Source organism: Falco biarmicus, chromosome W, assembly GCF_023638135.1.
Source record: "Falco biarmicus isolate bFalBia1 chromosome W, bFalBia1.pri, whole genome shotgun sequence".
Classification (NCBI taxonomy): domain Eukaryota; kingdom Metazoa; phylum Chordata; class Aves; order Falconiformes; family Falconidae; genus Falco; species Falco biarmicus.
Window position 1 is genome coordinate 10,860,547 of NC_079310.1, and position 27,229 is coordinate 10,887,775.

Below are 27,229 nucleotides of genomic sequence, written 5' to 3' on the forward strand. Positions count from 1 at the left end.
AGAATGCATTTTATGAAGTTAAGATGTCTCTCATCCTCCTGGGTACTGGCTTTCCCTTGATGGCAGAGAGAGGCTGCAGATGTTGGCAAAATTTATAAGATTCGGATAGGCCATGATGGGACAGGCATTGGGGATGGCTGGTTCCTGGAAAGCGTCACACTGAAGCGGCTTGCCATGAAGGCAAAGGAGCCTGATAAAAACAAGAAGAAGAAAAAGAAGTCTGATGAGGAGGAAGAAGAGGAAACCAAGGTGGAAGAAGTCATGGATGTCTATACGTTTGTGGCACACTGATGGTTGGCTAGAGATGAAGGAGATAAGGAGCTTGTGGTGGAGCTGGTACCCGATGGAGAATCTGACCTGGAGGGTAAATATCAGGGGGAAGGTGCACGTGTGTGTGGCTGCAGCAGTTGCATGAAGGACGATAACCACACTGTGGTTCTTTGCAGGACCATTTCTGGCTCCCCAGCTATCCCATTGCCCCAGGCCTGTTGTGTAGCTTGTGCTGAGGTTTGGTTGATCAGCTCTGGGGAGGAAGAGGAGAGTGGTTAAACTAAGGTGGAGGATGGAGCAGACAGCCTGAAATGGGAGTATCCTAAAGGACTTCTATAGGATTCTCCAGGGCTTGTCTGGGGCACTTGGGTTGCACGTGCCACAAGTTACTGCTGTGGCTGGGAGTTTGGCAGGCTGTAAGTGTTCATATGGTTAATGACAAGGGCTAGAGAAAGATGGAGCTGCTCACGTTTTAAGATAGATGCAAACAAACTCCAGAAAAAATCTTCCTTAAAGCTGACTGTGCCAGCAATTTTGGGCTACATCCTTTCATGGTGAGCCATGGGTCTGACAAAATATGGATCTTTCTGGGCTCCTCCTGATCTGCCCTTGCATTTTTACTTGCAGAGAATACGTACGAAGTCCGTGTTCTCACTGGGAATGTGTCTGGGGCTGGGACAGATGCTAACGTCTTCTTGAGCATCTATGGCATAGAAAGAGGAGACACGGGTGAGCACCAGCTGAAAAGGTCAAATAACTTCAACAAATTTGAAAAGGGCCAGGTAATGCATGAATTCAACTCACTCAAGCGAGCAGAAGGCTGTCAGAGCTCTCTCAGTTATCATGCTGGCCATTCATTACAGTTGCTTCTCTGCAAGGCTTGGGTTCTTCTTTCAGCTTAAAGCTCAGATGTGTTTTATTTCTTAAATATATTATTTAAAGCAAAACGCCTCAAAACATTTTCCGGGGGAAATTCATTTGAATAATAAGCTGAACACCAGTTCTACATCAGAGCCACCTTTTGCATCTGCTTCCTGTAAGCGTTCTGGTAATACATTTCCTGCCAGGAATACTTAAAACCCACAAACTTTAAGTTAATATTAGAGAGTATTTGTGAAGCAGCTCAAGCATGTCAGTATTTAGATTGAAAATACAATTCTAAATGTTCTACTCAACCAGTCGGGGAATAAAAACAATATTACATGGTGTGCTATAATTACATTAGAAGCCAATCCAATTAAACAACCTCTCTTGTAGATTGAATATTTGCCATTAAAATGTTTATGACCGATTAACAAGCTGCTCTTATAACCAGGAATTGTTCAAGGAGTAATTTGAATAATGAAAAATTACAGAAACAATAAGCAGCTGTGGAAAACTTGTAATCACAAAAAAGAGCCTAAGGTTGTTAAATAAGCTGTTAACTGATTTATGAGCTTGGCACCAGTGAAACTGCAACCTGCACATGGTTCCTCGTGCAATTAGGAGAGCTCCAAGCTGCAAATGTAACGCGCTCTGCTCTTGGGAGTAGAAATCCAATGTCTACCAACAAGTTCATCACATTAAGATGTTTAAAGTATTATGTTAATAAGGACCATCCTGTCACACTAATATGGCTGCAGTTTGAAATAAAGCACATGGAGGTGCACAGGAGAGTTTCCGTGGAGTCAATACATTTGTGTCCAGTTCCAGGTTCAATGTGGGGGAAAATACTAATCCTGAAAGGAATGGGATTTAGGAGAGATGAATTAAACCTAGAGGAAGCTGAAACTGGGATGAGGTAAAGAAAGGAGTGAAGGATTGTGCAACTCTGTGGCTGTTACTGCCTTGTAGGAGCCAAGCATGAGCATTACTGGGAGAGCTCACAGCTCTGTACTTATTTCAGTACACCCACCCAAAGAGTACAAGGGGGACTTGCAAACACCTTTTGTTTTAATGGAAAAAAAAAGTTACCCTTGGCCTTTTACTGCCTTTCTTTTCTCCCTTCTGGGATGCACAGTCATTTGCCTCTTGCCTCCTGTGCAGGTGGATGTGTTCACCATTAAAGCCATTGACCTGGATGAGCTGAAGAAGCTGCAGATCCACTACGATAACTCTGGTGCTAGCCCAAGCTGGTTCCTGGAGAGGGTAGAGATTGTTGACCTCAAGGAGAGCACCACGTGAGCAGCCTGTTGCACCCTTTTCATACGGTCAGAAAGGGGGGCACATTCTCAGGAGCCTACAGAGCCATGGGAAGGCAGAGGAGATGCAGAAGGGTGTTGTCGTAGCTACTCACCAGCTCACAAGGAGCAGGCATCCTTTGGGAGCCTTGTGATGGTGACTGTGCTGCTATACTGAGCGTGAAGCTATTCTAGGGTACCTCTGTGTGGGGTTTTGCTGTCCCAGCATCCCTGCAGTTAGGAAACCAGCGGTGTTTGGAAAGAAACCTCAGCTTTGCTTCCCCAGGGAGGGACTCTCCATCCTGAAGAGGTCCCTTTGCAGAGCCTAAACTTATAAGTTTCCTTTCAAGGCTTTTCTCTGGAAGAAGTTTCATTTGTCTTTTGTACCTAATGCGAAGATCTGGGCCAAAAGCAAGTCCCGGTCTAAGCAAACTCCCATGATTTTCCCAGAAAGAAGGGTGAGCAAAGCCTAGGTGTTAAAACCTGAAATGCAGGCTCGTCTGTGAGCTGGAATGTGCTTAGAAGTTGCACAATGCTCTGGTGGGTGGGACTGCTTATAAGGACCTCAGGATGGGTCCACTCTTCATAAACACCAAACATCTGGGAGACCGGAGGTTCTCTTGAGTTATTTAACAACTTCTGGGTGTGAAAACTAAAAGGAATCAATCATATGGGGCTGACAGCTCAGAGCAGCACTTTTCAGTATGTGCTCACTAACCTATTCATGGATTTAGCTCCCACAAACAATAACAAAGCTCAAAGATGAAAACGGATATATTGTTCAGCTTTGAGTAACTTTGTTTTATTTAAGTAGCCTCTCATATGTGCTTATTTTTGTTATTAAAGCCTGTGAAGTCCTGTGTAAGTGCTGGGTGCTGCTGTCATTCCTGTAGGCATTATTTTCCATGCCAGCAGTGGTTAGCAGTTGAGGAAGATGACGGTCAGATTATCAGGGAGCTGGTCCCAGTGGATGAAGCATTTGTAAAGAAAGATTCGGAAAATGATGGCCGGTCTCTTGCAATGCTGGGCCTGAAACAGAAAGGTTTATGTTAGCCTTGTATTTCTTCCAGTATGGGGTTGAAAAGGAACCAAGTGATTAGCAGTGCTAACGGCATTAGCGGTTAGTGTTCGCTGGGCTGTGAGTAATTCTGCCCCAGCCACGGAGTTTTCATGTGTGAATGAAGTGTGAAGCGCGTGTCAGCCAGAAAGGAGTGGACACTCCTAATTTTTAGGTGATTTAATCATCTTGCAAGGTTGGACCAAAAGTGAGAAAGCTAGGAAGATGGATAACATGTCTAGTTGCCATCTCTCAACTGAAATGCATGCTTATTGCTAATGTCTAAGGCATAAATCCCAGCCATTTCACATTGTGGGTTGGAATGGTTAAATATTTCAAAACGAAACTGAGCAGAGAGCAAACATGACTAGCAAAAGGGAAGGGACCTAAATTTATTTCACTTTTCATCTTGCTGCTTGTGTCCGTTGTCCTCTGAAATAACTTTGCCTCTCTTGGCCATAATTTTGCATGGTAACCACAGAGCAATTACACGCTCCTGGGCCTGATGCTGCAAGGTGGCAATGTCACTGGCTTCACTGCCAGGGAAAGGTACTAAACTATCCCATAAATTCCCTCTCAGATGCTTGTGAATGCATGAATAATTCCCACAAATTGTATAGCCAACAAATTTCCACAAATTGTTTAGCTCTTTGATTCAGGAGGACCTGCTGGCTGAGCTGCATCTTGGAATCGTGTCTAAAACAGAAGAAAGGTTCCATTTCAGAAATCTTGAGTAAGTTATTGCAGCGCGCTGAAGACTATATTAGACTTTTCCACATTTTTTTATGAGTTTACTGCGCTTGCTAGATGATGGTGCAATAGAAACCTCCCTAATGATGCTATTGCGAAGGGTGTGTTCGTGAATATGAACTATATATGTTGAAGTGCACATACCTTCTGGTATGTGTTAGATCAGGGGTCCTCAAACTTTTTAACCAGGGGGCCAGCACGCGGATGAAGTGGCAGGCAGTCATCTGCAGCTGCTTGGTTTCCCCCCCCCAACCCCCGGCAGGGGGGGAGGGGTTCTGTAAATACCAGGGGCCGGATTGAGGACCCTGGGGGGCCATATCCGGCCCACGGGCCGTAGTTTGAGGACCCCTGTGTTAGATACACATATATTATTTGGTGCTAATAGAATAAAGTGAGGAGATGTGGTTTTTTAAATGGAATAGTATAAGCAAAGGCAGTTTTGAGGAGCCTTAGTGATTCCCAGGGAGCAAATAGGAAGGCTGGAGCACATTTCTTATCTGTAGATATGCAGACAACGTACTGAATGACTGGAGCAGTAGAAGACCCTGCAACCAGATAGCCCAGCTCACCCCAGGAGCTACCGCAGCATATGGCAGGAATTAGGGATTACAACATGGCTGTGATCAGTCAAAACAGAACCCAAACCAAGCACACATAGGTAATGAAAAGTAGAGTTAATTCCCACTCAGACTTCACACTCTTACATTATGATATTTTATCTGACAGCTAAATCAACCACATACACAGTGAAAGTGAAAACCGGGGACAAGAAAAATGCTGGGACAGATGCAAACGTCTTCATCGCTCTCTATGGAAGTAAAGATGATACAGGTATGGCTTCAGGCGGTGGAAAAGGATAGCACCTTGCTGCTGGATGTCTGAATAGACAGGTCATGGTTTCCTTTTGTTTCCCCAATACCCACTCTTCACTCCTTTTGAGTGCAACTTGATGTCTCTGCACACATTGTGATAACTGGGAGCATACCACCAGCTGCTGTAAATCACTGTCGAACTTTGCAATGCTGATTTGCACCAGCTGCTGATCCAAAGGCTTTAATTTCAATTATAGGAGCAGCACAGTTGACTGGGACTATGTTACTGGGTAGTGAATGCGGTGAGTGATTTGCTTCCCTCAGCAATGAATCAGCATGTGCCTGAAATCCAGCTCTCCTCTGCCTCTTTGAGTGGCCCAGAAGTATTTGATCAGCTGATGAGCAAATCCTTCTGGAAGCAGCTGAGCTGCGTGTGCAGTGACTTGGCTGCCTATGCAAGTGACAGGGAACTGACGGGTAGGACCAAGCTCTTTAGCTGTGAACATGGCACAACAGCATTGTCCCTGTGGCACTGCCAGAGGACCGCTCAGGAAAGGAATTCTGTGTGTTTTGGGTGTTGATAGAGATTTGAGTTCAGAGGGAAGGACAAAGCTCAGATCTTGAGATTAAAAGCCATTTTTTACATTTTAGCTGCTTCCTTCATTCCACTGTTGACATTCCCAGAGGATTTGTTTCTCATGCTGAACAATGTATGTCCTTTTGCATTGCCACAACAGGGATAGTCAGCCTAAAGGCCTCAAAGATTAACAAGAACAAATTTGAGCATGGGAAGGTAGATGAGTTTACAGTGGAATCTGTGGACATTGGAGACCTGAAAAAAATCAAGATAGGCCATGATAATAAAGGTAAGATCACCTGCTCTGTCATGTAGTGTTTCTAGTGCATTAGGCACATTGCTCTATAAAATAACCTGCCTCCAAGACCCCAAATGTGATTTACCTTTTGGTGACAGATCCTTGCTGTCACTGTGGCTGCTTCTGTCTCTGAGCTAGGTCCATCCACACAGCTGTGGCAATCAGAGCATGGTAGTGGCAACTCACAGGTGGCTTTGTAACCTCTCTCTCTGCAAGAGGCTCTGTAGTTTTGCAGCCACGTCTTTAGACAGATTTCTCATGTATCACCAAACTTTGTATTTTTTCTTGTCACACCCCCCTATAGACTTGTTTAATTTCTTTGTCAATATTTTTGTTGTTTTGATCATCAAGTCTTGTCTGCTTTTCAGGTGTGGCTGTGTCTCTACTACAAACAAGGGAAGCTGTGGAAAGATACATGGATTCCTTCCCTATGGGGCACCAAGGGACATGTTTGTTGATAACTCCTCTGTCTTATCACAAAGGCAAATTAATCCAAGTGATGGAGTAATTAGCACTACCTCATGCACATCTTTAACCTGAGGCATATAGAAATGTAAAGCACATTAGCTCAAACCTGGACAATTGTTTGCCATGATCTTTATGGTATCTACTCTGTCTTTCCATTTGCAAAAGAGAGGTTGATTTATTTCTCAGAGGTCTGGAATGCAATGATTCATTGCTGTTGTCTGTGAAGGCTTTGTGGGTTATTTGCTGTTATCTCTCCAACCACAGGTAATTCAACTGGCTGGTTTCTGGAATGGGTGGAGATTGATGCCCCATCACTGGGACAGTGCCTCAAGTTCCCTTGTGGCCGTTGGCTGGATAAATCGGAGGATGATGGAGCCATTGAGAGAATTATCTTCCCTGCAGAACTGCAGACAACAGAGTATACCCCACGTGAGCAGAATGCCATTTCCCCAGGATACACCCATCATTACAGGAGATAAAATATCACTAGTTCATGCAGTTTTACAGGCTTGGCCTCTGCCTTGAATTGGCTTTGAAAAAATCTATAAATACATCACATGCCAACTATTCCAATTACTACAAGAAAGCTCCTCTGGGTGCTCCAGACTAACATTTCCTGTATTTGCCAAATCAGAGTCATTAGAAGCCATGCAGCTGTATATGATTGTCTTTTTGCTCCTTCTTGCGTTGCCATCTCCAAGCCCTCAGCCCATTCCAAGCTGTCCTCCTTGCCTTTGGTTTCCCTTTGATCTTGCTCCATTCTAATACTAGTGTTTCTGTTGTCAAAGCAGGCACTTTGGTCTTGCTTCCAAGCCTTGGTTCCCATGTGCCTTTGGCATTGCACAGCCCTCTCTCACTGAAAGACCCTCTTCCAGAGTTTCTTCAGTGTGGTGCTTTTCTGATAGTGTTGCACCAGTCTGCCTCTTTTAGCAATCTCCAGTTTTTCCTTACTCATCAATTCAGTCCCCTCTAAATTAATGGCTGGAGTAAACCCATCTCCTGAGTACTAAGTTTATAATTTTAAGTCTGCTATGGCACCTCAAACTCTTCTATTCAGGCAACTTCTTTTCCTGTCTCCAGAATATTGAGAATCAGATAACATGGCTTTCTTGAAATAAATGACTGGAAACATTATTTTGCTTTATTTTGTAGCCCTCTCTTTCCCTTTTCACATCTGCATCCTCAACTCTGTGCAGGGAACCCACAGCTCTGGGGCTGTATTTGACTTATCCCTCCCTGATCTGCTTCTTTTCAAGTTGTCAACAAATATTTCCTGGTCTGTCACAGCACTCTCCAAACTAGCTGGCTGCAACAAGGTCTTTTACCATCTCATACCAACATACTCTTCATGCCAGTCCCTCTGCTGCCTTCTCCTTGTCTCTCCTCATCCAGGACACACTCGCTCCCTCTCCTCTCTCTCTCTCTCTCTCTCTGTGGAGCAGAAGAATGGCTACTCTTTGCTCCCTTCCTCACTTTTGTCAGTCAACTGGAAGACATAACAGTCTTTGTATCTGAAAAAATAAATTGGCAGGTAGATGCAGGGAATATGTACATAGGAGTGAATATAACCCAGAGCCCTTGTACGTGCTTCTCATCAGGTTTTTCCACGTTATCCCATCAATATATATTTTGATGTAGTGTTGACTATATAATTTATTAATGCCCCTGTATATTACAGTGATGTAAGAGTTCCTGACATGCCATGCCTTTGAGTACATAGTTCTCCTGTAAACCTGATTTTTGCCAGCAGTCCACATTCAGCCTTTGGAAATGCTCAGGCCTCTGGCAAAAAGGTCGCACCAGGCTCAGTGTCAGTTCTGGCTGTTTCACCATTTAAACCATTCCCACTGTGCTATTTACCGCATTCTGGCTTCCTAATTATTAACCTGGGGGTTTCAGTTTGCCAGAGGTAACTAAACCAGTTTGATTTGTTTTATGATGACTCATGACAGAATTGTTTCATGCCGAACAAACGATGAAAATGTGTCATCAGCAGTCCAATTAAAATCATCCCTGTGGGGATACAACTTTAAAAGTGCCATGTAAATGAAATGGTTGTCTGATAGCTGAAAGTTGCGCTGCTTGTGACCTTGTTACGGTGCCGCGTTGCTGATTCAGTTCTAAGCTGATGTTGACATTCAAGCAACAAGAGCAAGCACTGCGGACCTCAGCAGAGAAGATAATTTTTTAATTCTTAATACGTAGCATGTGATTTTTGGGCTCCAGGATTTTCTTTCCCCCCCTGACATACTGGAGAAACTATTCCAGTTTACTTGCAGCGCAGCAGAACAGATTTCCTTGGGTTGGGCAGAAGGAATATTACGTACCTCCAGGCTGACTGTAGAAGAAAGAAGGAAGCTTCTTCATCTCTGTTCTCCTAAGAGCCATATTTAGAGAGCCTGGGTTTTTAATGAATGATTAGTCTCTGACATGCATGACCAGAGTTACTCCAACAGCAACAGATACAGTTCCAGAAACCTTCTCTCTACCCTGAAAGAGATGCTGAATCTGAAATAGAGCACAAAGCGGCATGGTGTAAATAGCAAAGATGACTGAAGTCGCTGCAGCGTAGGAGGGTGCAGCTGACAAGAGACTGAGAAGACTGTGGCGAGGGATAGGAAGTGGTGGAAGCTGGGTGGGTGGTGGGTGGGAGAGGGATGGCCAGGAGTGAATCCTGGTGATAGTGCTGGGTGATGAAGGCTGTGCTCATGGGTAGCGGTGTGGACTCCAGGGATTGTTTCTGCTTGTGGCAGGAGAAGTCCCTGCAGGTAATCAGCAGTGCCCAAGCCTTACCTGGTATTTTTTGTCCATAGATTTCAGAAAGGATTGAAATCCTTCCTGACATTGGGAGATTGGGACAGGGTTCAGTTTGCCAAATGGCGCATCTGAATTTAAATTTCCTTGTAGCAGTGGAGCATCTGAGCTCCAATTTTCATCGATCATTGTTCATTCACAGAGGGAGAGTTGGAGAATAATTCAGCTAACCTTGAGGAAGACCCCTGCATTTGCTTCTCTGATTCTTTCTTCAAACTGCATTGACTTCAGTGATGACATCTGGAGATGTAAACACCTATTTGCTGTTCAGACATCTGAACATAGGTTTCTTACTCCGTCAGCTAAACACTATCTCACCTTGGAAACTGAGGACATTCAACAAATCTGTAGCACAGCTAGGAACAGAGCCCCATTCGTACTCCTGGGTCGATCTTATTCCTGAGCAGCTCTGAGTCATGCTCCAGCAGGACCCAGGAGTGAGAAGCTGTGAAGGCAGAATAAAAGGAGGCATCAGATTTTGTGGTCATGGGATGTTCTGGAGAAACCAAGGGAACAGAATAAGGAAATATTTAGGGGCTTGATTCTTGCTGTTCTGCATTCACCATTGACCTGGCAGTAATTCGACATGTTTGCCTTGGTGTTACGGAGAAGGTGGTGCAAAGAGAAAACTAGATCAGAGTGGGCAGCGGAGGGTTTTATTTCTCTTCCTTATGAGCGATTTTTGTCACTTGTTTAATAAGAAAAATAATAGGAGATCTTTTCTCAATTAGGCTATCTTGAATATTTATATACTGCCTTCAGCTGGCTTAACTTCATCTATCTGCCTAATTACTCAAAGAATTTGTGAATTTGTGTTTTACTTTAAGGCTTGAGCTGTTGGAGTAAATCCTGTTTCAATGACTTTAGATGGCAGGTATAAATATATCGAGTGCTTTCTGATTATGTGATTGATGCCAAAATCTTAGTAAATGAACATACAGCAAGGTCAATTGGCCTTATAGGGATAAAGGAAATTCCTCTGGATTCCCATAGCACTAACCAGCTCAATAATTAAATGACTACAAGTGTGTGATTCCTACCCTGTCCTCTTTAACCACTGAGTTTTCTAATCCACATTTTGTTTAATTAATTTTTTCTTAGGAGCATTGGTATGCTGCTTACTAACTCCTGTTGGTTTGTTTTAATTTTCTGCCATTCCCTAAATCAGTTGTGCCTTACGAGATCAGTCTACACCAGTGATATCTTCGGAGCTGGCACAGATGCAGATGTCTTCATTGTTCTGTATGGATCCGATGGGATCTGCACTCAGCAGAAATCCCTGTGCCTCAACAAGAGGGAGCAAAGGATGTATTTTGAAAGGAACTCAGTGAATCAGTTCATTGTGGAGGTAAGATCAAAGATGCCCACTTTCATCTTAGGTTGCCCGAAGGAGATTAAGAAGAGAAAATGAAGTGGGAACTTTTCCTCTTTTAGGGAAAGCTATTCAGCTCTTTTACTTGAAGAATGTGGGTTCAAAATTCTGTTCTGCAACAGACTTACTATGGACTGGATCAAATCTTTTCTCACTGACCTCCAGTTTGTAGCAGCTCAGAGGTACCAACACGCAGTGTTCCTGTAGCCCGACTCCACACTGAGCCTTGTAAAGGCTGGTGTAATTTTATCATGGAGCTGATGTGTACCAATGCATGGACATGGAAGCTTGCGCTCCCAGATCAAGTTGAGAGCCGATTTGGAAGGTCTTTACATCTTCTATTTCCTAGGCCATACTTGGTAAAGAGAGGGTATCTGTCTCCATGCACACCAGATCTAATATGTGTACCTCTCCTTATCACTCTTATTTGCTCACGTATCTGCTTTCTCTTGCAGTTTGCCGTACTTCGAAAGGTAACAGGAACCAAATGCTTGCAGTATCGCTGAAACTAACTGCCTTGTGTTTAAGGTCCCTTTGCAACATTTCATGCTTTTACGTCAGCAGATCATGTTGAAGGGACTGGCCCATGGTGCTCACCACTTACCTAGCACATCATTTGGGGTGGATGGTCTGTTCATTTATCCTAACTCTGTGGCAGCCTAAGCATCATGCTTAGACATTGTCTGTATCTTTGGACAGAGAGACCATTGCTTTGCTGCAGACAACATGATTTTTGAATACCTGAGGCTAACTTTTGGAACGACCTTATCAAGTATTTCCTGAAACGTTTGCCCAACTGTGTGCAAATAGTAAACCAGTGTGCATCAATAAGTGAGATCCTTTCTATTCATAATATATTCTTATTGCTAAGAATTTGTGAGGGGCAAATATATAGGCAGTCCTGTTCTGGCCTATCTTTTTGGTACTGCTCCATGCCCTTCCCTTCCCTCCCTGGCTGCAACACCAACACTGACTTCATAGAGGACCTTACAACCTCTCCGTGGTTTGAATTTGGTTTGTTTTGTAATTGAAGGCAAATCTTAAACTAAACTTCTTAACAAGTTCAAATGCTTCCAGCCCACATCGTTGTTATACCGTATAGAATCATAAAATACATCCCCAGTGTGACTACTTAAAAACAAGGAATAAGACTTATTTTGATAGTTTCCACACAGTTTTTCATAATAGAGGATGCATTAATCCATAGGTATAAATCTTCAAATGAGTGTTATTGTTATTTCTTTATTCCATAAGATTTATTTGAGGTTTGGTAGAATCTGAAACATCAGTACTTTTCTTAGATGAAGTGAGTGAAAACACTGTTTGTTATCCAGATTTATAACATCATATTAACCTGTCTCCAAACTTCATTCTCTCTTCGCCAGTTCCTCTTGCTGCAGGAGATGGGGATGAAGCAAAATATATTCTTCTTTCACCTCTTTGTGTAGAGCCATAATTTGGAGTTCAATAGACCTTAAAAACAATTTGGGGCTGTCAGGAAACACAAACTGAGAATTGCCCATTTGTATTAGTGGTTTTAACTGCCTCTGACATTTTGCATTTTGCAAAAGAGGTGAAAAAGATTAGACAGTGGTCTCAGCTATGCTCCCAAGTGATGATTTGCTGAACATGCCTACAGCAGGGTAAAGACAACTTCTTTAACATGGATCTTTATTGGTCAAGCATCACTTTATTGCTATGTATTGATTAAAAACCTCATTGAAAGATGAATATTTGGAGAGGACAAAAGAGGAGAAAATTATTTTCCTCCAGTGTATACTTGCATGTATGCATGAGTTTTAGAAATGAGTTTGGATCATTTAATTATTTTGTGATTAATCTTGTGCTGCCTAAAGTCAGGGCAGGGCTGACGAAGTCAAACCCAGTTTGTTCAGAGCATGAACTCCTTGAGTAGTGCAGACAGTCTTACAGAGATGAGGAGTCTTCTAGAATTACTAATGTCTTTGCTTCAGTATGGGGCAATTCTGTCAGTTCGGAAGAGAAGGAGTGTGGATAACTGGCTAGCTGAAAAAGGTCATATAGACATAGTCCAGCTGGCTGGACAAAAATGCACATTGCTCTCAGTTTATCTGAAGTAAAGCAAAAATACACTGTCCTTGGCTGGTTTTGTTACACAATAGCAAGAAGATTGCGGTCGATAAAGGAGGGAACAGATAACTACAGAAGAGAAACTAGGGGCGGGCTTGATATTTAGGCAACTAACCAATAATGAGCTTAACTTTTGTAATATGTATGAGCTAATTATAACAAGGTATAAAAGATGACTGTAAGACACAATAAAGGAAGTCTGCTGATCACTCATATTGAGTGACTGTGTCTTCCCTCCGTCGCGACAAAGGAGTAGTCTCCAGTGGTACAAATTGAGTTGTTCAGTTTTCTCATGTTTCCAAGAAAAAAAAGTCTCTGGGTCCCTATGGGCAGAAAGACGGCCCAGTGCGCTTCTCCTACATGCAAAGGAGGTTTGCAGCCAGCCTTGGTTTTTTAAAGGCCAGCTAAACAAAAGCTTGCACTGAAATAACCAAAAGCTATTACTTAGAAGCAAATACCATTTTTCCTGGTCAAGCTTTTGGAAGGGAGGTAACTTAAAAGTAATGGACTGGGAACAAATTACTCAAGTAATAAGGTAAGGCATAAAAAACCAGTAGCCACTTCATAAGATAGTGATTCTGGTGCCTTGCTCGGCATTGGGATTCTGTGGCGGAACAGGAGAGAGATGATACAAAAAAACAGGCTGTTAATATTGTACTTTGGCATCAAAGCTATTCTTCCAGTGTTATAAGAGTGCACATGAGTGTTTATAAAGGAAAGGGATATAAAAAGAACAACTTAAGATGCAGCAGCATTGCTATTTCTAAAAAATTACCTTCATTCACACTCGTACAGAGAAGCCTTGAAATGCAGGGTTGCTGCTGTGCAGCCAGACCTATCTTGTACAGTGGGTAATTTGTGTAGAGCAAGATTCTCTCCATTTTTGGAACAGAAGTTCAGGGAAGCCCTTTAGCTAAAATGTAAGTTGGGGCATAATTTGCTCCCCTGGGACTTCATACAGACTGGACAAATAGGAAATAAGCTAAAGAAGGAGTGTCTCAAAAGTCACCTGTTGTTCATGCCATCATCTTTCTCTCTCTCTCCCCCCTCCCCTTTTTCCTGTAGCTGGAGGATGTTGGTGACATTATTGAAAAGATTTGCATAGGACACAGTGGCGAAGGGCTGAATTCTAGATGGCATTTGGACCATGTGATGATTCGGAGACTATTGCCAAATGGAAAGGTAGGCTGCACATCCCAGCACTCCCAAATATATTTCCCATTAGCAGCCATTTCCATTTCCCAACGCGCATCTTCTCTATGCAAAGTGTGATTAACATTGAAAAATGACTCCCTAAAGAACAATGCACACTAATGAACTTGCTAGAGCTTGGGGATCTGGGGACAGCAAACATGTATTACCATGTTTTATTCTCCAAATGTTGACTATAAGACTCTGCAATCACTGCTTTTCAAAAAATGCTGTTCTCATAGTACCTCTTGACTAGAACAGAATTATTTCCCCCTGTCAGTGGATGGAAGCAAAGCAGTTATGTTGCTCCTCAACCTTTTAGAGGTCTTTACTACTCTTCATCTTTTGTGTGAAGGAGCGATCTGCCTGCTGGGTTTGGAGGCAATGTTCTTGTGACTTACTTGCTGGACTGAGAAGGGAGATTCCTGAGTCTGTACCCATTGCTGTGCAAATACAGCTAAAGAAATACAGGGCTGAGTAGATGTCCCTGTGCTGCACTGCACCACTGTCGCTGGACATCCCCAAGTGCCCAAGGCTAACTTAGAGTAATTATCTAGATAATGGTGGGTTTGGGTGAAACAAGAGGCCAAAGCATCCTATTTTCATGTGTAGATTTGTTTTGAACAATCATAGGGAAAGAAGTGGGAATGGGTGTACCATTTTGAAATAAAAAGTATTGTTGCTAAACATGGACAAGAAATAATTTCATCAATTCCTTAATTCTGGAGGAATAAATGCAGGGAGCCAGTACAATTAAGACAAGCAAAATGCTTGTCAGTGCAAGTCCCTGAATCACTCATCTAAAACCCATCAATATAGGTCTTAGGACTTTTGGTTGCTCATGTTGGTGGGATTAAGGCAGTGCAGCCAGACTGGACATCTTGATCTTGTCCACGTAGGAAACTGTTCTTCTACCCTGCTTTTGGATGTTGGCTGTAGGAACAGAAATGAATCTGGTTGCAGGGAAGTTCAGAAGAAAATCACCTCTTCAGGACCAGTTCAGAATTGGAGCAGTAGCTGTCTTTGGGAACACCTGGGCTCTCTCCTCTTTCTTGTCCTTTCTCCCCTTATTCCGAAGGGATGTCAGCTTTCATCTCCACCTCAATGCTCAGGTCTGTCCCATCCTGAAGTGACTTCCAATATCAAGAGTTGGTGTAAACATGGCTTGCTCAGTCATGGTGAACCTACTTCTCATCTTGTTTTCTCCTTCAAAATCTCCAGGATATGTTTTACTCTCATTGCTTCACAATCAGCCCAAAGGTCTGCCTTGAACCCTCATCATTGTGCCTAAGCCCGTATCCTCCTGTACAAGTTTTTCACAAGCCAATACCCTTTGCCTGTTTCTCGTGATCACCTTTTTGCCAGTCAGTTGTTATCAGACCCTCTACCTGTGTATTGACCATCCCTTGCCTTGGGCAGGTTCATTAGGCTGATGAACAAGATGACATTGCTTTTGGAGATATTATTGGTCATAGGCTAGGGAAGATGAAAAGGGAGATGCACAAAGGTGTGGAAATCAAGGGAAAAGAGATTTCTGACCTGCCTCTTTCTATACCTACTATTAACTGAGCACTTTGGGAAGCTCGTGGGTGCTCTTCCGTTAGCTCAGAAAGGGTCTTAGGGCTGCATGGCTCTGCAGTCATTACAGTAGCTTTGAAAGACACATAGTAAGGAACCTGGGAAAGCGGAGGAAGGGAGGAAAACCATGAACAACTTAAAAATTGAGAGATTTACAGTTCTTCTGATCTTTTGATTATAGCATGGGAAAAAAGAAGAAAGCAGAGCACTGCATGATGCCGCTGATCAGCTGCAGGATATTATGACCTGCCGCAGGATAGCAATATGCTGCCAACGCTTCTAAAAGCTGTGCTACCTGATTAGACTGCTAAGATGTGTCTAGATGTATCTGTAATGCCGCAAAAGAAAAATGAGGTCAGTAACTTTTCAGATTAAATTGAAAGCACTTGGGTAGAAAACTGGGATTTTTGCATGCCAATAAAGCTCTGTCTTGGCGTGCCCATTATATCTGATAATTATATTTCATTTGTTACAACTTGGAGAAGGGCAAAGCACTGACTTTTAGCACACTATCATACCCTGATTCTAGCTTGGGGCCAGACTCAGACTCTAATGAAAGAAATTCTGTTTGGAGCTGCAAGAGGATTTTACTGTGGGTAACATAAAACAGTGCACTTTACGTCACTTAAATATTAATGCAATCACTAACAAGGAAACTCCAATAAAAACTGTGGCAACGACATGGTTGTTAACAATAATGTTGCAATTAACTCTTGCAGTAACTGCACATTACACCCCACTGTGCAGGCACTCAAGTCCCTAGATAGCCTATTACCAACTAAACAGTGCTCATATCAATGACATGTACAGCCAACATTATGAATGTTTAGGAGCAGTTAAAAGCTTCAACGAGAGACAGGACTGAAGTGGGATCCTTACGGGGAGGAGAGAGTTTCAGGAGTGAAGCATCATTCTGGAAAGCCCTCTCTTCCCAGACTAGGTGAGGAGATAAGCGCTGCTCATCGGCTCAGCATACAGCGAGATAATACAGGTTATGCGGTCAGGCAGCCAGTGCAGAAACAAGCAGGCAGAAGCAGCGGTGTGACCAGTCCTTAGGTGCTGTATTTTGCTTGTACAGCACAAATAACACTTGAGAGTAAAATATTTGAAATCATCTAAAGTGCTGCCAGTTTTGTTTGACACCATTTTGTACGAGTCACGCTCCAAACCACCTTATGGAGTTAAACATTGCAAGTCTGGGGTTAAACAGCAGCACTTTGGGGAGCAGCAGAGAGGAGGGAAATGATGTTTTATTGACAGCCGCAGATTTGGGCTGTGCCAGTTCGGAGGATGATTCTGCTGCAGACTCAAGGCACTTTGTCACACAAGTCCCCAGGAGGAGTTCAGCTCCTGCAGATCAGCTTGGCCGGGGTCTGTGCACGCGGGGGGTGGGTGGTGGGTGGGTAGGATGACCTGTTCATTCCAGGTTAGCAGTGACTGGAGTGCCCCCTGATCTTAGCTGCACAACCCACCCCTCCCCAGTGACCATGTCAGGGGGGGCAAGATCCGGTGGCTCAAGGCAGCCCAGGGCAGTAGTACACAGTGATAATAATATTTGGTATTCCTGCAGTGAGAGCTATTCCCTTGTTCTCCTATATATTAATATTGCATTATTTAAATAGTAAAATAGTGAAGAAAGAACCCTGCATTGGTTTGATACATAGTTGCATGAGAATAATTAACGTGGACAGTATTCCTACGTATGCTATACATGAAAGCGATGGCACACAGAGTACTGGAAAGAGCAGAAAGTCCCTGTGTTACTTAGGAGAGAAACAATGAAGTTGTCAGTAAGGAAAGGATTGTTTTTTTCTCCTTTTATTTACTTACTGTGAGCTTAAAACTAACTTTTTGTTTCTGTTCAGACTTGTGGGCTCTGCAGCTTGCACGATGGCTCATGCCCCTTCCTTTACGGAGACATGGCCTGGGGTGCCCAACTGGTGGAAAGCCTGCTTCATCTTACCATCTTGGAGGCCTTACAGGAGTCTGTTCTTAATGAGTAGTCTGGGATTGATTTTGTTTACCAAGTGGAAAATATGTTCTATTGGTTTTGTTTGTTTGATGATAGGAATCATATTTGTTTCCACCAAAGTGAAGGCAAAACAAAAGATAAAAAATTAAATTGCTATTTTTCTCCTCTTAATGTACATATGGGAATTGCCTGGAAACCAGCTTGAGTCACCGAATTATAGGGCAAAATCTTGAAGTATTGACTCAGAAAAAAACCCTACTGACTTCAAAGGGAATGTTGCCCGAATAAGGATTGGAGAGGGCTGGCAGAGTCCTAGTAAAACATGGCTTCAGCAGGAATGGTGCAGTCCTGGTTAAGAATTTGCAAGATTGAAAGCTGGGAAGGGCAGAGATCTACTGGATCATAAATCTGGTCTCATGCAGCCATTGGGAATGCTGTTCTCCACTACACGTTCAGTGCTTCTTCTCAGAGTCCTCAGATGTCCTCTTTCGGGAGTAAATATATCTCTCTATACACTATTTCAGTTCTGCATGTACATACACATGCATACACACATGAGTTGAAAATCTTTGCCTGCATGTCAGAGTATTTTCAAAGGGGAAATGCTAACGTGTTCATGTTGTTTTGAAGAGATTATCTCTGTCGTGTTTACTTCAGGGCTCAGAAACTGTCATATTTCCATGTGAAAGATGGCTTGCAAAGTCTGAAGATGACAGCAAGATTATCAGAGGGATGGTATCATCTGATATTTTTACTGAAAAACTCGTGAAGGACGGGACACTCAAGCAGACAGAGGAAGAAATTGAAGACCCATTAGAAGGTAATATAATCCTACAAGTAGGTAGGGACCTATTCACCTGATTTTTGGAACAAACCCCTTGGATGTGTGGTTCAGACAAATGCAACACTGGTACGACTGTTCACATTTCCTTCCCTTCCTGTTCTCTGGCCTCTCATACCTGAAGTGCTTCTGTGCAATAACACCATCATTTTCCTGTAAGGCATTTATAAACCTGTCACAGACATCCTTTCACACACACAGTTTGCACATCTCCTCTGATGCCTAATAAAATTCTTCCATCTCATCTTCTGGGCTCTGCAAACATCTTTACTTGTTTGCCCAACTTCATCTGTCCTGTCCACTCAGCCCCTTCCTTTCCCACCCTGCCAGTCTGATTTATGTTCCTCTTTCCTCCCCAAATTGTTTTTTCTGCTGCCTTTCAGGTACATAGGGACACCCTCTAAAAATTTGGCTCTGGGCAGCCACCCTCACTTTGTTAAAGTGCATCTGGGGAGGAGGCTTAATTCCTATTAAGTTCTGAGCCCATCTTAGAAAGTGTTCCTATTCAGTGTTTGGCCCCCCTAGTAGCTGAAGCAACCGAACAAGTACTGAAGTTTCATTCTAAACTCGTTGCTTCTCTGTATGCCCAGCTGTTCCTGACTCTTTTTCCTCCAGGATATCCTTTTCCCACCCTGAGCTCCTTCTGCCCTTGAGAGAAGTCATGAACCTTCCTACATCCTGAGCAGAGCAAATTGAACTCAGCTGCCATTTTCATTTGTGTTTCTCACATCTGGCAACAAGATGATTGAACAGAGAAAATAATTTCTCTCCCTGTTTCTTTTCTCTCGGAGTCTGATTGGCATTTACAGAACACCATTGTCAGGCTGGAATTTAGATGGATTATAAGTGTTTTCCATTGCCAAGGGAAGAGGCGCCTTGCTGTAAGGAAGGCTGGAGCCTTGCGCTGTGCCCTTAGAAGGGAGAGGTGTGCTCTTCCCTCCTGTTAGTAACTACGTGGTAGCACAAGGGTGATGCTTTTTCACGCAGAGGCAAAGACAGTTTTAATATCAATTAGCAAGTAGCATGACTGCTAGCTGCCTGCATGACCTTAACTTACTCACTTCTCCCGCTTTACCTTGCGTTAGTTACCATATGTTAACTAACCTAGGTGACTCACTTTTCCTTCTAAAGGCAAAGCCTTAAAACCAGTTTTACAATATATGGAATTTTTGGATAAGTTTCTTTTGGTTGGGAGCTAAGGCTAAGTTTGAGAATTTCTGCTTTAGCTATAAAATATCTGGGATGGGAATTATATCTGATGTATCTGTGAGTCCTTCTACGTCTTGGGCAGTGACACAGTGTAAATGACAGCAAAAGAAAATCAGCTTGGGGTGTTTTGAGGATCATATTTTATTTATTGGACTGCATTTCAGTCCTGAAGGTCGCTACAACCAGCAAGAAAAAACCAAAGAGGGATGTGTTGACTAATTACACTCTACACATTGCTTCCTTCATTACCAGTGCAGCGGTTGTCTTTCAAATACGAAGCTGTAACTTTGTAGAGCATGATGTGAAGAGGCAAACCAGAAAACCTGGCATTGCACCTAGCCTGATGAGTGGTCTCAGGTGATGGTCCCGATCCATTTCTTAGAAAAATCAATGGAAATCTTTCATGGACAATGAAGCAGAATAGGCCCTATTGTACTGGGGAAGCTAGGTACGGAAGAAAAATACAATATAGATATTTTCTTTGATGCTGTTAAAGTACAAAGAGGAATCCTAACTGGGACTTTGCACCTTTTCCTCATCTGCATTGCCCTGGGATTTGCAAGGAGGCATTCTCCAGGGCTCGTATGCCGCCAGGGTAATCAGAGACTTGCACAGCCCCTAATTGCTTTCCTGGTGAGGGTGCTTTTGGTAACTGTTTGTTTTCCCTGTGTAATTAGGAAAAGGGTAGCAAAATAAAAGTAGGAGTATTTAACAGGTTTAGTAAAGAACATTTCTAAAGACTTGATGAGGTTTTATTGGATCATCATTGAGCAACCTAAAGAGAAAGGGTACTTTAACCATACAGCTCCAACACTTCCTTAATTAAATACTGTCTCAGCAAAAGAACCCAGAAACCTGTTCTCTTTCCATTTGGGGAATTTATAGAGATACATGCCATTAACTCTGGTAGTAATTGCACATCTGAATCCCTGGAGTTTGTTTATGGAAGATCTTCTGTGTTTGATACTTATATCATGGCTCCTCATGATTTGAAATCTTTAGCACGATTGTTACTAACCCCGACTCAGTACACGTTATGGGAATCACATTGGAGAGGAGGACTGCAAGCACTCCTACTCACGTATGTTAATCATAATGATGTTGCATTAGCTGCACTAACAATAGAACATCTTACAGGCACCGGTGCACATGCTGATCCGGTAGCACAGGCTCAAAACTGCCCCCGTGCGGCTCTCGAGGCAATTAGAGAAGAGGCTTTTTTCCAGGTCCCAGACTTACAAAAGCCACAAAAAGCTTTTACTAACATCACTCAGGAGTCTTGAGAACCTTATATGCAGTTTATTGATAGACTAAAACAGGCTCTGGAACGTCAAGTAGATAATGCGGAAGCTCGGGATATATTGCTAACAAAACTAGCTGTTGAAAATGCTAATGTTGATTGTAAAAGGCTATTGAAGTCTCTTCCCAACCCAAACCCCACTCTGGTGGAAATGGTGGAAGCATGTAACCGAATCGGTACGGTTGAACACAAATTTGAAGCTATGGCTGCTGCTTTTGCAACGATGCATGGTGTGGGAAATTGCTATGGTTGTGGTAAGCCTGGTCATCTAAAGAGAAATTGTCTTGCGCGGGCTGCGGGGAATAAACAACAACCTCCTGGTCCTGGAGTTTGTCCGAAATGTCAGAAAGGACGTCATTATGCTAATCAACGTCGATCTAAGTATGACTTCCAGGGACAACCGATACAGGGAAACCGACCACGGAGCGCGGGGCAGCGACGCGTGCAGACACAAGTGCCACAACTGACATTTTTCAACAAGCTCGGAGAGAAGTACCAACACCTCAAGTCCCTGTCCAGCAACCTCAGGCAGCGCCGGATTGGACCTGGCAACCTCACACACAGTAACGTTGCTCGATTCCTCGGTTCATTTATTATCAACAAATGTCAAAGGACCATTACCCCCTGATACACAAGCTCTATTAATTGGTAGATCTTCCACAACATTGTCTGGTCTCTTTGTTTTACCAGGTGTTATTGACTCTGACAGTGTGGACGAAAACAAAATTATGGCATAGACTCCATTTCCGCCTTGTACGATACCTCAGGGCAGTCGAATAGCACAATTGATTCTGATTCCGGCAAGGGTAAGCTCTCTTACCACTGATCATCCACCGCAGAGGAAAGGAAGTTTTGGAACTACAGGGTTACCTCACATTTTGTGGGTACAATCCATTTCTCCACAGCGACCTATGTATCAGTGTACCCTTATTTACAATGACCAACAAATAGCACTAAATGGAATCATTGACACTGGAGCTGATGTCACAGTAATTTCTCAAGCTAAATGGCCTCCGCAATGGCCATTGACTAATGCCTCTCAGACACTGGCTGGGATAGGGGGGACCGGTAACAGTTGTCAGAGTTTGAAACTAATTCGAATTCAAGGACCAGAGGGACATGTGGCTTCTGTTAAACCTTTTGTGCTGCCTGTCCCTATGGTTTTGTGGGGGCTTGATGTATTGTCACAATGGGGAATGTCTATCCGTACACATTTTTAGATGGGGCCATTGAAGTGCATGACACCCTAAAAATAACCTGGAAAACTGATGTTCCTATTTGGGTGGATCAATGACCCCTTCCTTTGGAAAAACTTCGCGCACTTCAAAACTTAGTCTCAGAACAACTGTCCAAAGGACACATTGTACCTTCTACTAGCCCATGGAATTCACCTGTTTTTGTTATTAAAAAACAAACTGGCAAGTGGCGCTTGCTCCATTATCTCAGAAAAATTAATGATGCTATGGAAGATATGGGAGCCCTCCAACCCGGGCTCCCGTCCCCAACTATGATCCCTTGACATTGGCATCTAACTGTCATAGATCTTAAAGATTGTTTCCTCAGTATCCCGTTGCATCCAGATGATGCCCCAAAATTTGCTTTTTCAATTCCAAGCATCAACATGCAAGCTCCATTGCAGAGATATCAGTGGGTTGTACTGCCACAAGGTATGAAAAATAGTCCTACAATGTGTCAATGGTATGTTGCGAAAATACTCAGTCCTGTCCGAAATGCTATGCCTACTGTGTTATTGTATCATTATATGGATGACCTTTTAGTGGCAGCACAACATCACGAAGTCATGGAGAAAGCTGTAGCCCTTGTCACAGATGCTGTGAATTTGGCTGGTCTCTGTATAGCACCAGAAAAGGTCCAAAAGTTTCCCCCTTGGAAATATCTGGGCTGGCAAATAAGAGCACAAACTATTGTTCCTCAACCATTGCAGATCAATACCAATGTAAGGAACCTGCATGATGCACAAAAATTACTGGGAAAAATAAATTGGGTTCGACCATTATTGGGAATTTCTAATACAGACTTGGGTCCTCTGTTTGAACTACTAAAAGGGGACACTAATCTTTGTTCTCCACGTAATCTTAACTCTGAAGCAGATACATCTTTACAAAAGGTTACCTCAGCTATCGCTTCTCGACAGGCCCACCGATGGGCCCCTGAACTACCTTTTTACTTGATTATTTTAAACCCTGCACGACAGCCTCATGCCCTGATATTTCAACGGGACCTTCAGAACTCGGACCCCTTGTTAATTATTGAATGGATCTTTTTACCTAACCAGTCTACAAAAACTATTTTGACACAACATGAAATGTTTGCCTCTCTGATTGTTAAAGCTAGATCACGCCTGTTAACCTTATCAGGAAAGGATTTTGTCTGTATCTGTCTACCAATAACAACAGTATACTTACAATGGCTTTATCAGCAATCAGACACCTTTGTTATGGCACTTGCCGACTATACAGGTCAAATCACTTCCCATCCACCTTCACACAAACTGTTTAATATTGACTTTCGTCTGATGTTGAAACCCAAAAGAAGCGATCAACCTCTACAGGCGCTTACTGTGTTTACAGATGGATCAGGCAAATCACATAAATCTGTTCTTCTATGGTGGGATGATCAACGGAGACGATGGGACTCGGACATAGAGACAGTCTCTGGTTCACCTCAAATAGTAGAACTGAATGCAGTTGTTCGCGTCTTCCAAAAATGGAATGTACCACTCAACCTTGTTACTGATTCCGCTTATGTTGCAGGTATTGTTACACGAGCTGAAGCTTCTGTGCTGTGGAATGTTTCACATTCACAACTTTTTACCTTGTTACAGGAACTTATTTTCTTTTTGGACTCTCGATCTGCGCCTTATTTTGTTATGCATATTAGGTCTCACACCTCACTACCTGGTTTTCTTGCAGAAGGCAATCGACGAGTTGATCTATTGACGTTACCAGTTCAAGTACTGCCAGGCCGTATTGCACAAGCTAAACTAAGTCACTCTTTTTTCCATCTAAATGCTGGAGCTCTTAAACGACAGTTTGACCTTACTTCTCAACAAGCATCAAATATTATTGCTGTCTGTCCTGATTGTCAAAAACATGCTTTCCCATCAATTGCTGCAGGAGTTAACCCTAGAGGATTACAAAGCCTACAATTATGGCAAACAGATGTCACACATTATTCTGAATTTGGTAACCTTAAATATATCCGCTCTTCTATTGATACATTTTCAGGTGCCTTGTTTGCCTCTTGTCATACAGGAGAAAAGGCACGAGATGTTCGTAGACATTTAATGCGTGCTTTTGCTACTTTGGGTATTCCCTCAAAGATAAAGACAGATAATGGTCCAGCTTATGTTTCAACAACTATAAAAACCTTTTTTGCCCTATGGGGTATAACTCATATTACTGGCATTCCTCATTCCCCCACCGGTCAATCTCTTATTGAACGGTCTCATCAGTCTCTAAAACGTCTATGACAACAACAAAAAGGGGGAATGGGAATGGCTATTCTGGAGGAACGGTTACAGAAAGCATTGTATGTTTTTAATTTTTTAAATTGTTCTTTAATAGATAACAACTCACCGATAGTTCGACATTTTACTGCAAATGCCTCCTTCGAGGCACGGGTTAAAGCCCCAGTATTGGTTCGAGATCCAGAAACAGGTAAAATTATGGGACCATATCCTCTTGTTACATGGGGAAAAGGTTATGCTTGTGTCTCCACAGAAAAAGGACCCAGATGGATCCCAGCAAAGAATGTAAGACCTTTCCGTGAACCTTTACCGCAGACAACTGATACCGACACCGACCCTACAGAATGAAATAAAAACTGCGTGAGGATTTCTGTTTTGCATTAATGTCAGATACCCAAAATCAGGACATAGAATATAGATTTCGCTTTTTACAGTGCCTAGAACGAACACTATCACCCTGGATTAAACCACTTAACAAAGGTAATACGTTTGGACCAGACCAGATCCCCAACACACTGACGTCACCGCTAGCAGATATTATCTTCCCTTACATCGACTTTCAACGACACTGTCACGAACCAGATTGGACAGCGTCTCGATTTCTACAGTTATGTTGCTATGAAAATGGACCATTCTGTCGACCGTGGATCAAGATTCATTGTGAACTCTGTGATCAGGATTGCTGGCGAGTTGTAAGACTAAGGGACAGATGGGGTCATTGGATGTGTTCTGGGTGTAACAATCAAATATTAAGGTTTAATCAGATACTGTAGGCGGAACGTTTTATGGGAAAACTGTTGCAGAATGGCTGTGTGATCATGGCCATGACTCCCTTAAAGATCTTTGTGAAACAAAGTTAGCGTAAGTTAGCTGAAGCAGGCCTTGCAGCTATGCTGAGGCATGCTGATAAGGAAGCTGAGAAAAACACTGACCTTGTGCCTAATGTTGTAAATAACTTTGAGGAATTCGCGTAGACAAGAGAGGAAAAAAATATATGTAGCTAGCTATCCGCAGAAACCGCAAGTAGGAGGACGTATGAAAATGTAACCCTTTAGAGCTTAGCCAATCAGCAGATGACTTGTAGGCATAATTAACTGGAACTGTATATAAGACATAATTGCGCCGTAATAAATCGAAGCTTGCTTTATCACTCACATTGAGTTGGCTGCTTGCTTTCCCTCGCTCGTCGTAAGTGGCGCCTGAACAAGGGACCCCTAACCTTGTTCTTCACCGGACAGCGAGGACGGAGAAGCACTGATAGCAGCGACCAGAGAGCAGAAGATCGGCTGATGCTGGCATCGTACCCGATCCGTGCTTGAGCCCAGGATAATTCAAGAAGGGGTTCGCCGTCCGTGAGCTGCTACCCAAGGGAAAAGGCTGCAACAAAGAGGACTTTAACAAGTGCACAATGGAAAAAGAGGTAGCGCTAGCACTTTTACAATGCTTTTTAGAAAAGCGGGGAGTAGGCCCTTTAAAAGATCTGGCCAGGTTAATTGTATTAGGTAAAGCAAAAGGATATTTTGCAGATCCTGAGCATATGTTTGAAGTAGAAGAATGGCGTAATTATGGAGATTGTTTATGGGATTTAGTAATAGATGATGATAAGGCAGCAAAAAAATTGATGAAATCATGGCATGAAGTTATTAATTGTATAAAAAGATATCAAGCAGAAAAGCGCCTTGCTGCAGCAGTAACAAGCCGACTTGCAAGCGCAGATCCTAATGCAGGAAAAATTATGCCATGTGAAAATTACATTCCAATACCCCCTTTATCACAAACAGTGCCCTCTGTACCACCTATAGAGCCCACTGCACCACCTCCAGACCCTTCGTGTCCTCCGCCACCCCCTCCGGCGAAGTAGCCTCGGGGGGGCCAGAGGGCGGGGACACATCTGACGAATGTGCTGCTGAGGAAGAAAATAGCAGTGGGCAGTCAATACAAAATTCTAAAAAAAAACCCAACAAACCCAAAAAAACCCAAAAAACCCCCCAACAAAACAACAAAAAAATACAGTAAACAAACTGGTGCGTTCTACGCACATTAATTGGCAAAAAATAGCACAAGAAGCAGCTGCTCAGGGAATATTTGATATTGCTGAGCAAGTCAACCCCCCACAAGCTTTCCCTGTAACGTATCAGATGAATGCCGCTAACCAAAGACAGGGAACCTGGGAGGCTTTGATTGGAAAATATTAAGTCAGTTACGTAGTACAGTGAATGAGTCAGGCCTCCACAGTGAGCCCACCAGATATACCTAACTTTATGAAAGGGCCGTTATTGTGCCAGTGTATTCTGGAGAATCGTAACAGTTACACCAAAGGCATTTTAGTAACCCTGCCCTTAGATTCTTCTGTAGAAACAATGCTAGAGCGAATGAGTTGGGTGCCAGTAGGTCAGCAAGCCTTGCTAGTGGAAGCAATCCAAGCAGTAGGGAGAGATTTAGTGCAAGCCCAAAGTCAGGCTTTTGCAGCGCTTGCGCCTCTGCACCCCCCTGGGGCTACCGCGCCCCCAAAGCCAGCGACCACCACGCGCCGAGACTTCCCCTGCTATCGATGCGGGAAGCCAGGACATACCCATGACCGATGTCGACAACGTCAAGTGTGGTGCCAAAATTGTCAGCGAGGGACCCACAGCACCAATGTCTGTCGGCAGACGGGAAACGGGAAACCGAGCGCGAGGAGCCGCAGCGCGTCGACCCCAATCGCGACTCCTGTCACCTTCACGACACCCCCTCCAGGAGACATGACCAACTCTTATCGGCAGACACCGTGTTACAACCCGCCACCCGAAGGAGCCTCGGCCTGGACCTGGCAACAGCAGTAGATACAACATTAATTGACAACCGACCACAAAAAATCGCAACTCGTGTCCGAGGACCTCTGATAATTAATGGACAAAGTTATGGTGCTCTATTATTAGGGCAGTCTTCTGTTAGTTTGAAAGGGCTGTTGTAAAGTGTGTTG

General features: G+C 43.3%; 1 protein-coding gene across 1 annotated transcript in view; it reads left to right on the forward strand.

Moving 5' to 3' along the window:
- The window catches only part of LOXHD1 (lipoxygenase homology PLAT domains 1), a 148,139-nt gene that overhangs the window by 53,677 nt on the left and 67,233 nt on the right, over positions 1 to 27,229 (forward strand). The window contains 11 exon segments of the mRNA XM_056323194.1: positions 67 to 364; positions 898 to 1,052; positions 2,296 to 2,429; positions 3,323 to 3,471; positions 4,963 to 5,067; positions 5,786 to 5,914; positions 6,656 to 6,820; positions 10,374 to 10,389; positions 10,391 to 10,553; positions 13,752 to 13,868; positions 18,085 to 18,247. Of these exon segments, the coding sequence (XP_056179169.1) occupies positions 67 to 364; positions 898 to 1,052; positions 2,296 to 2,429; positions 3,323 to 3,471; positions 4,963 to 5,067; positions 5,786 to 5,914; positions 6,656 to 6,820; positions 10,374 to 10,389; positions 10,391 to 10,553; positions 13,752 to 13,868; positions 18,085 to 18,247 (1,594 nt within the window).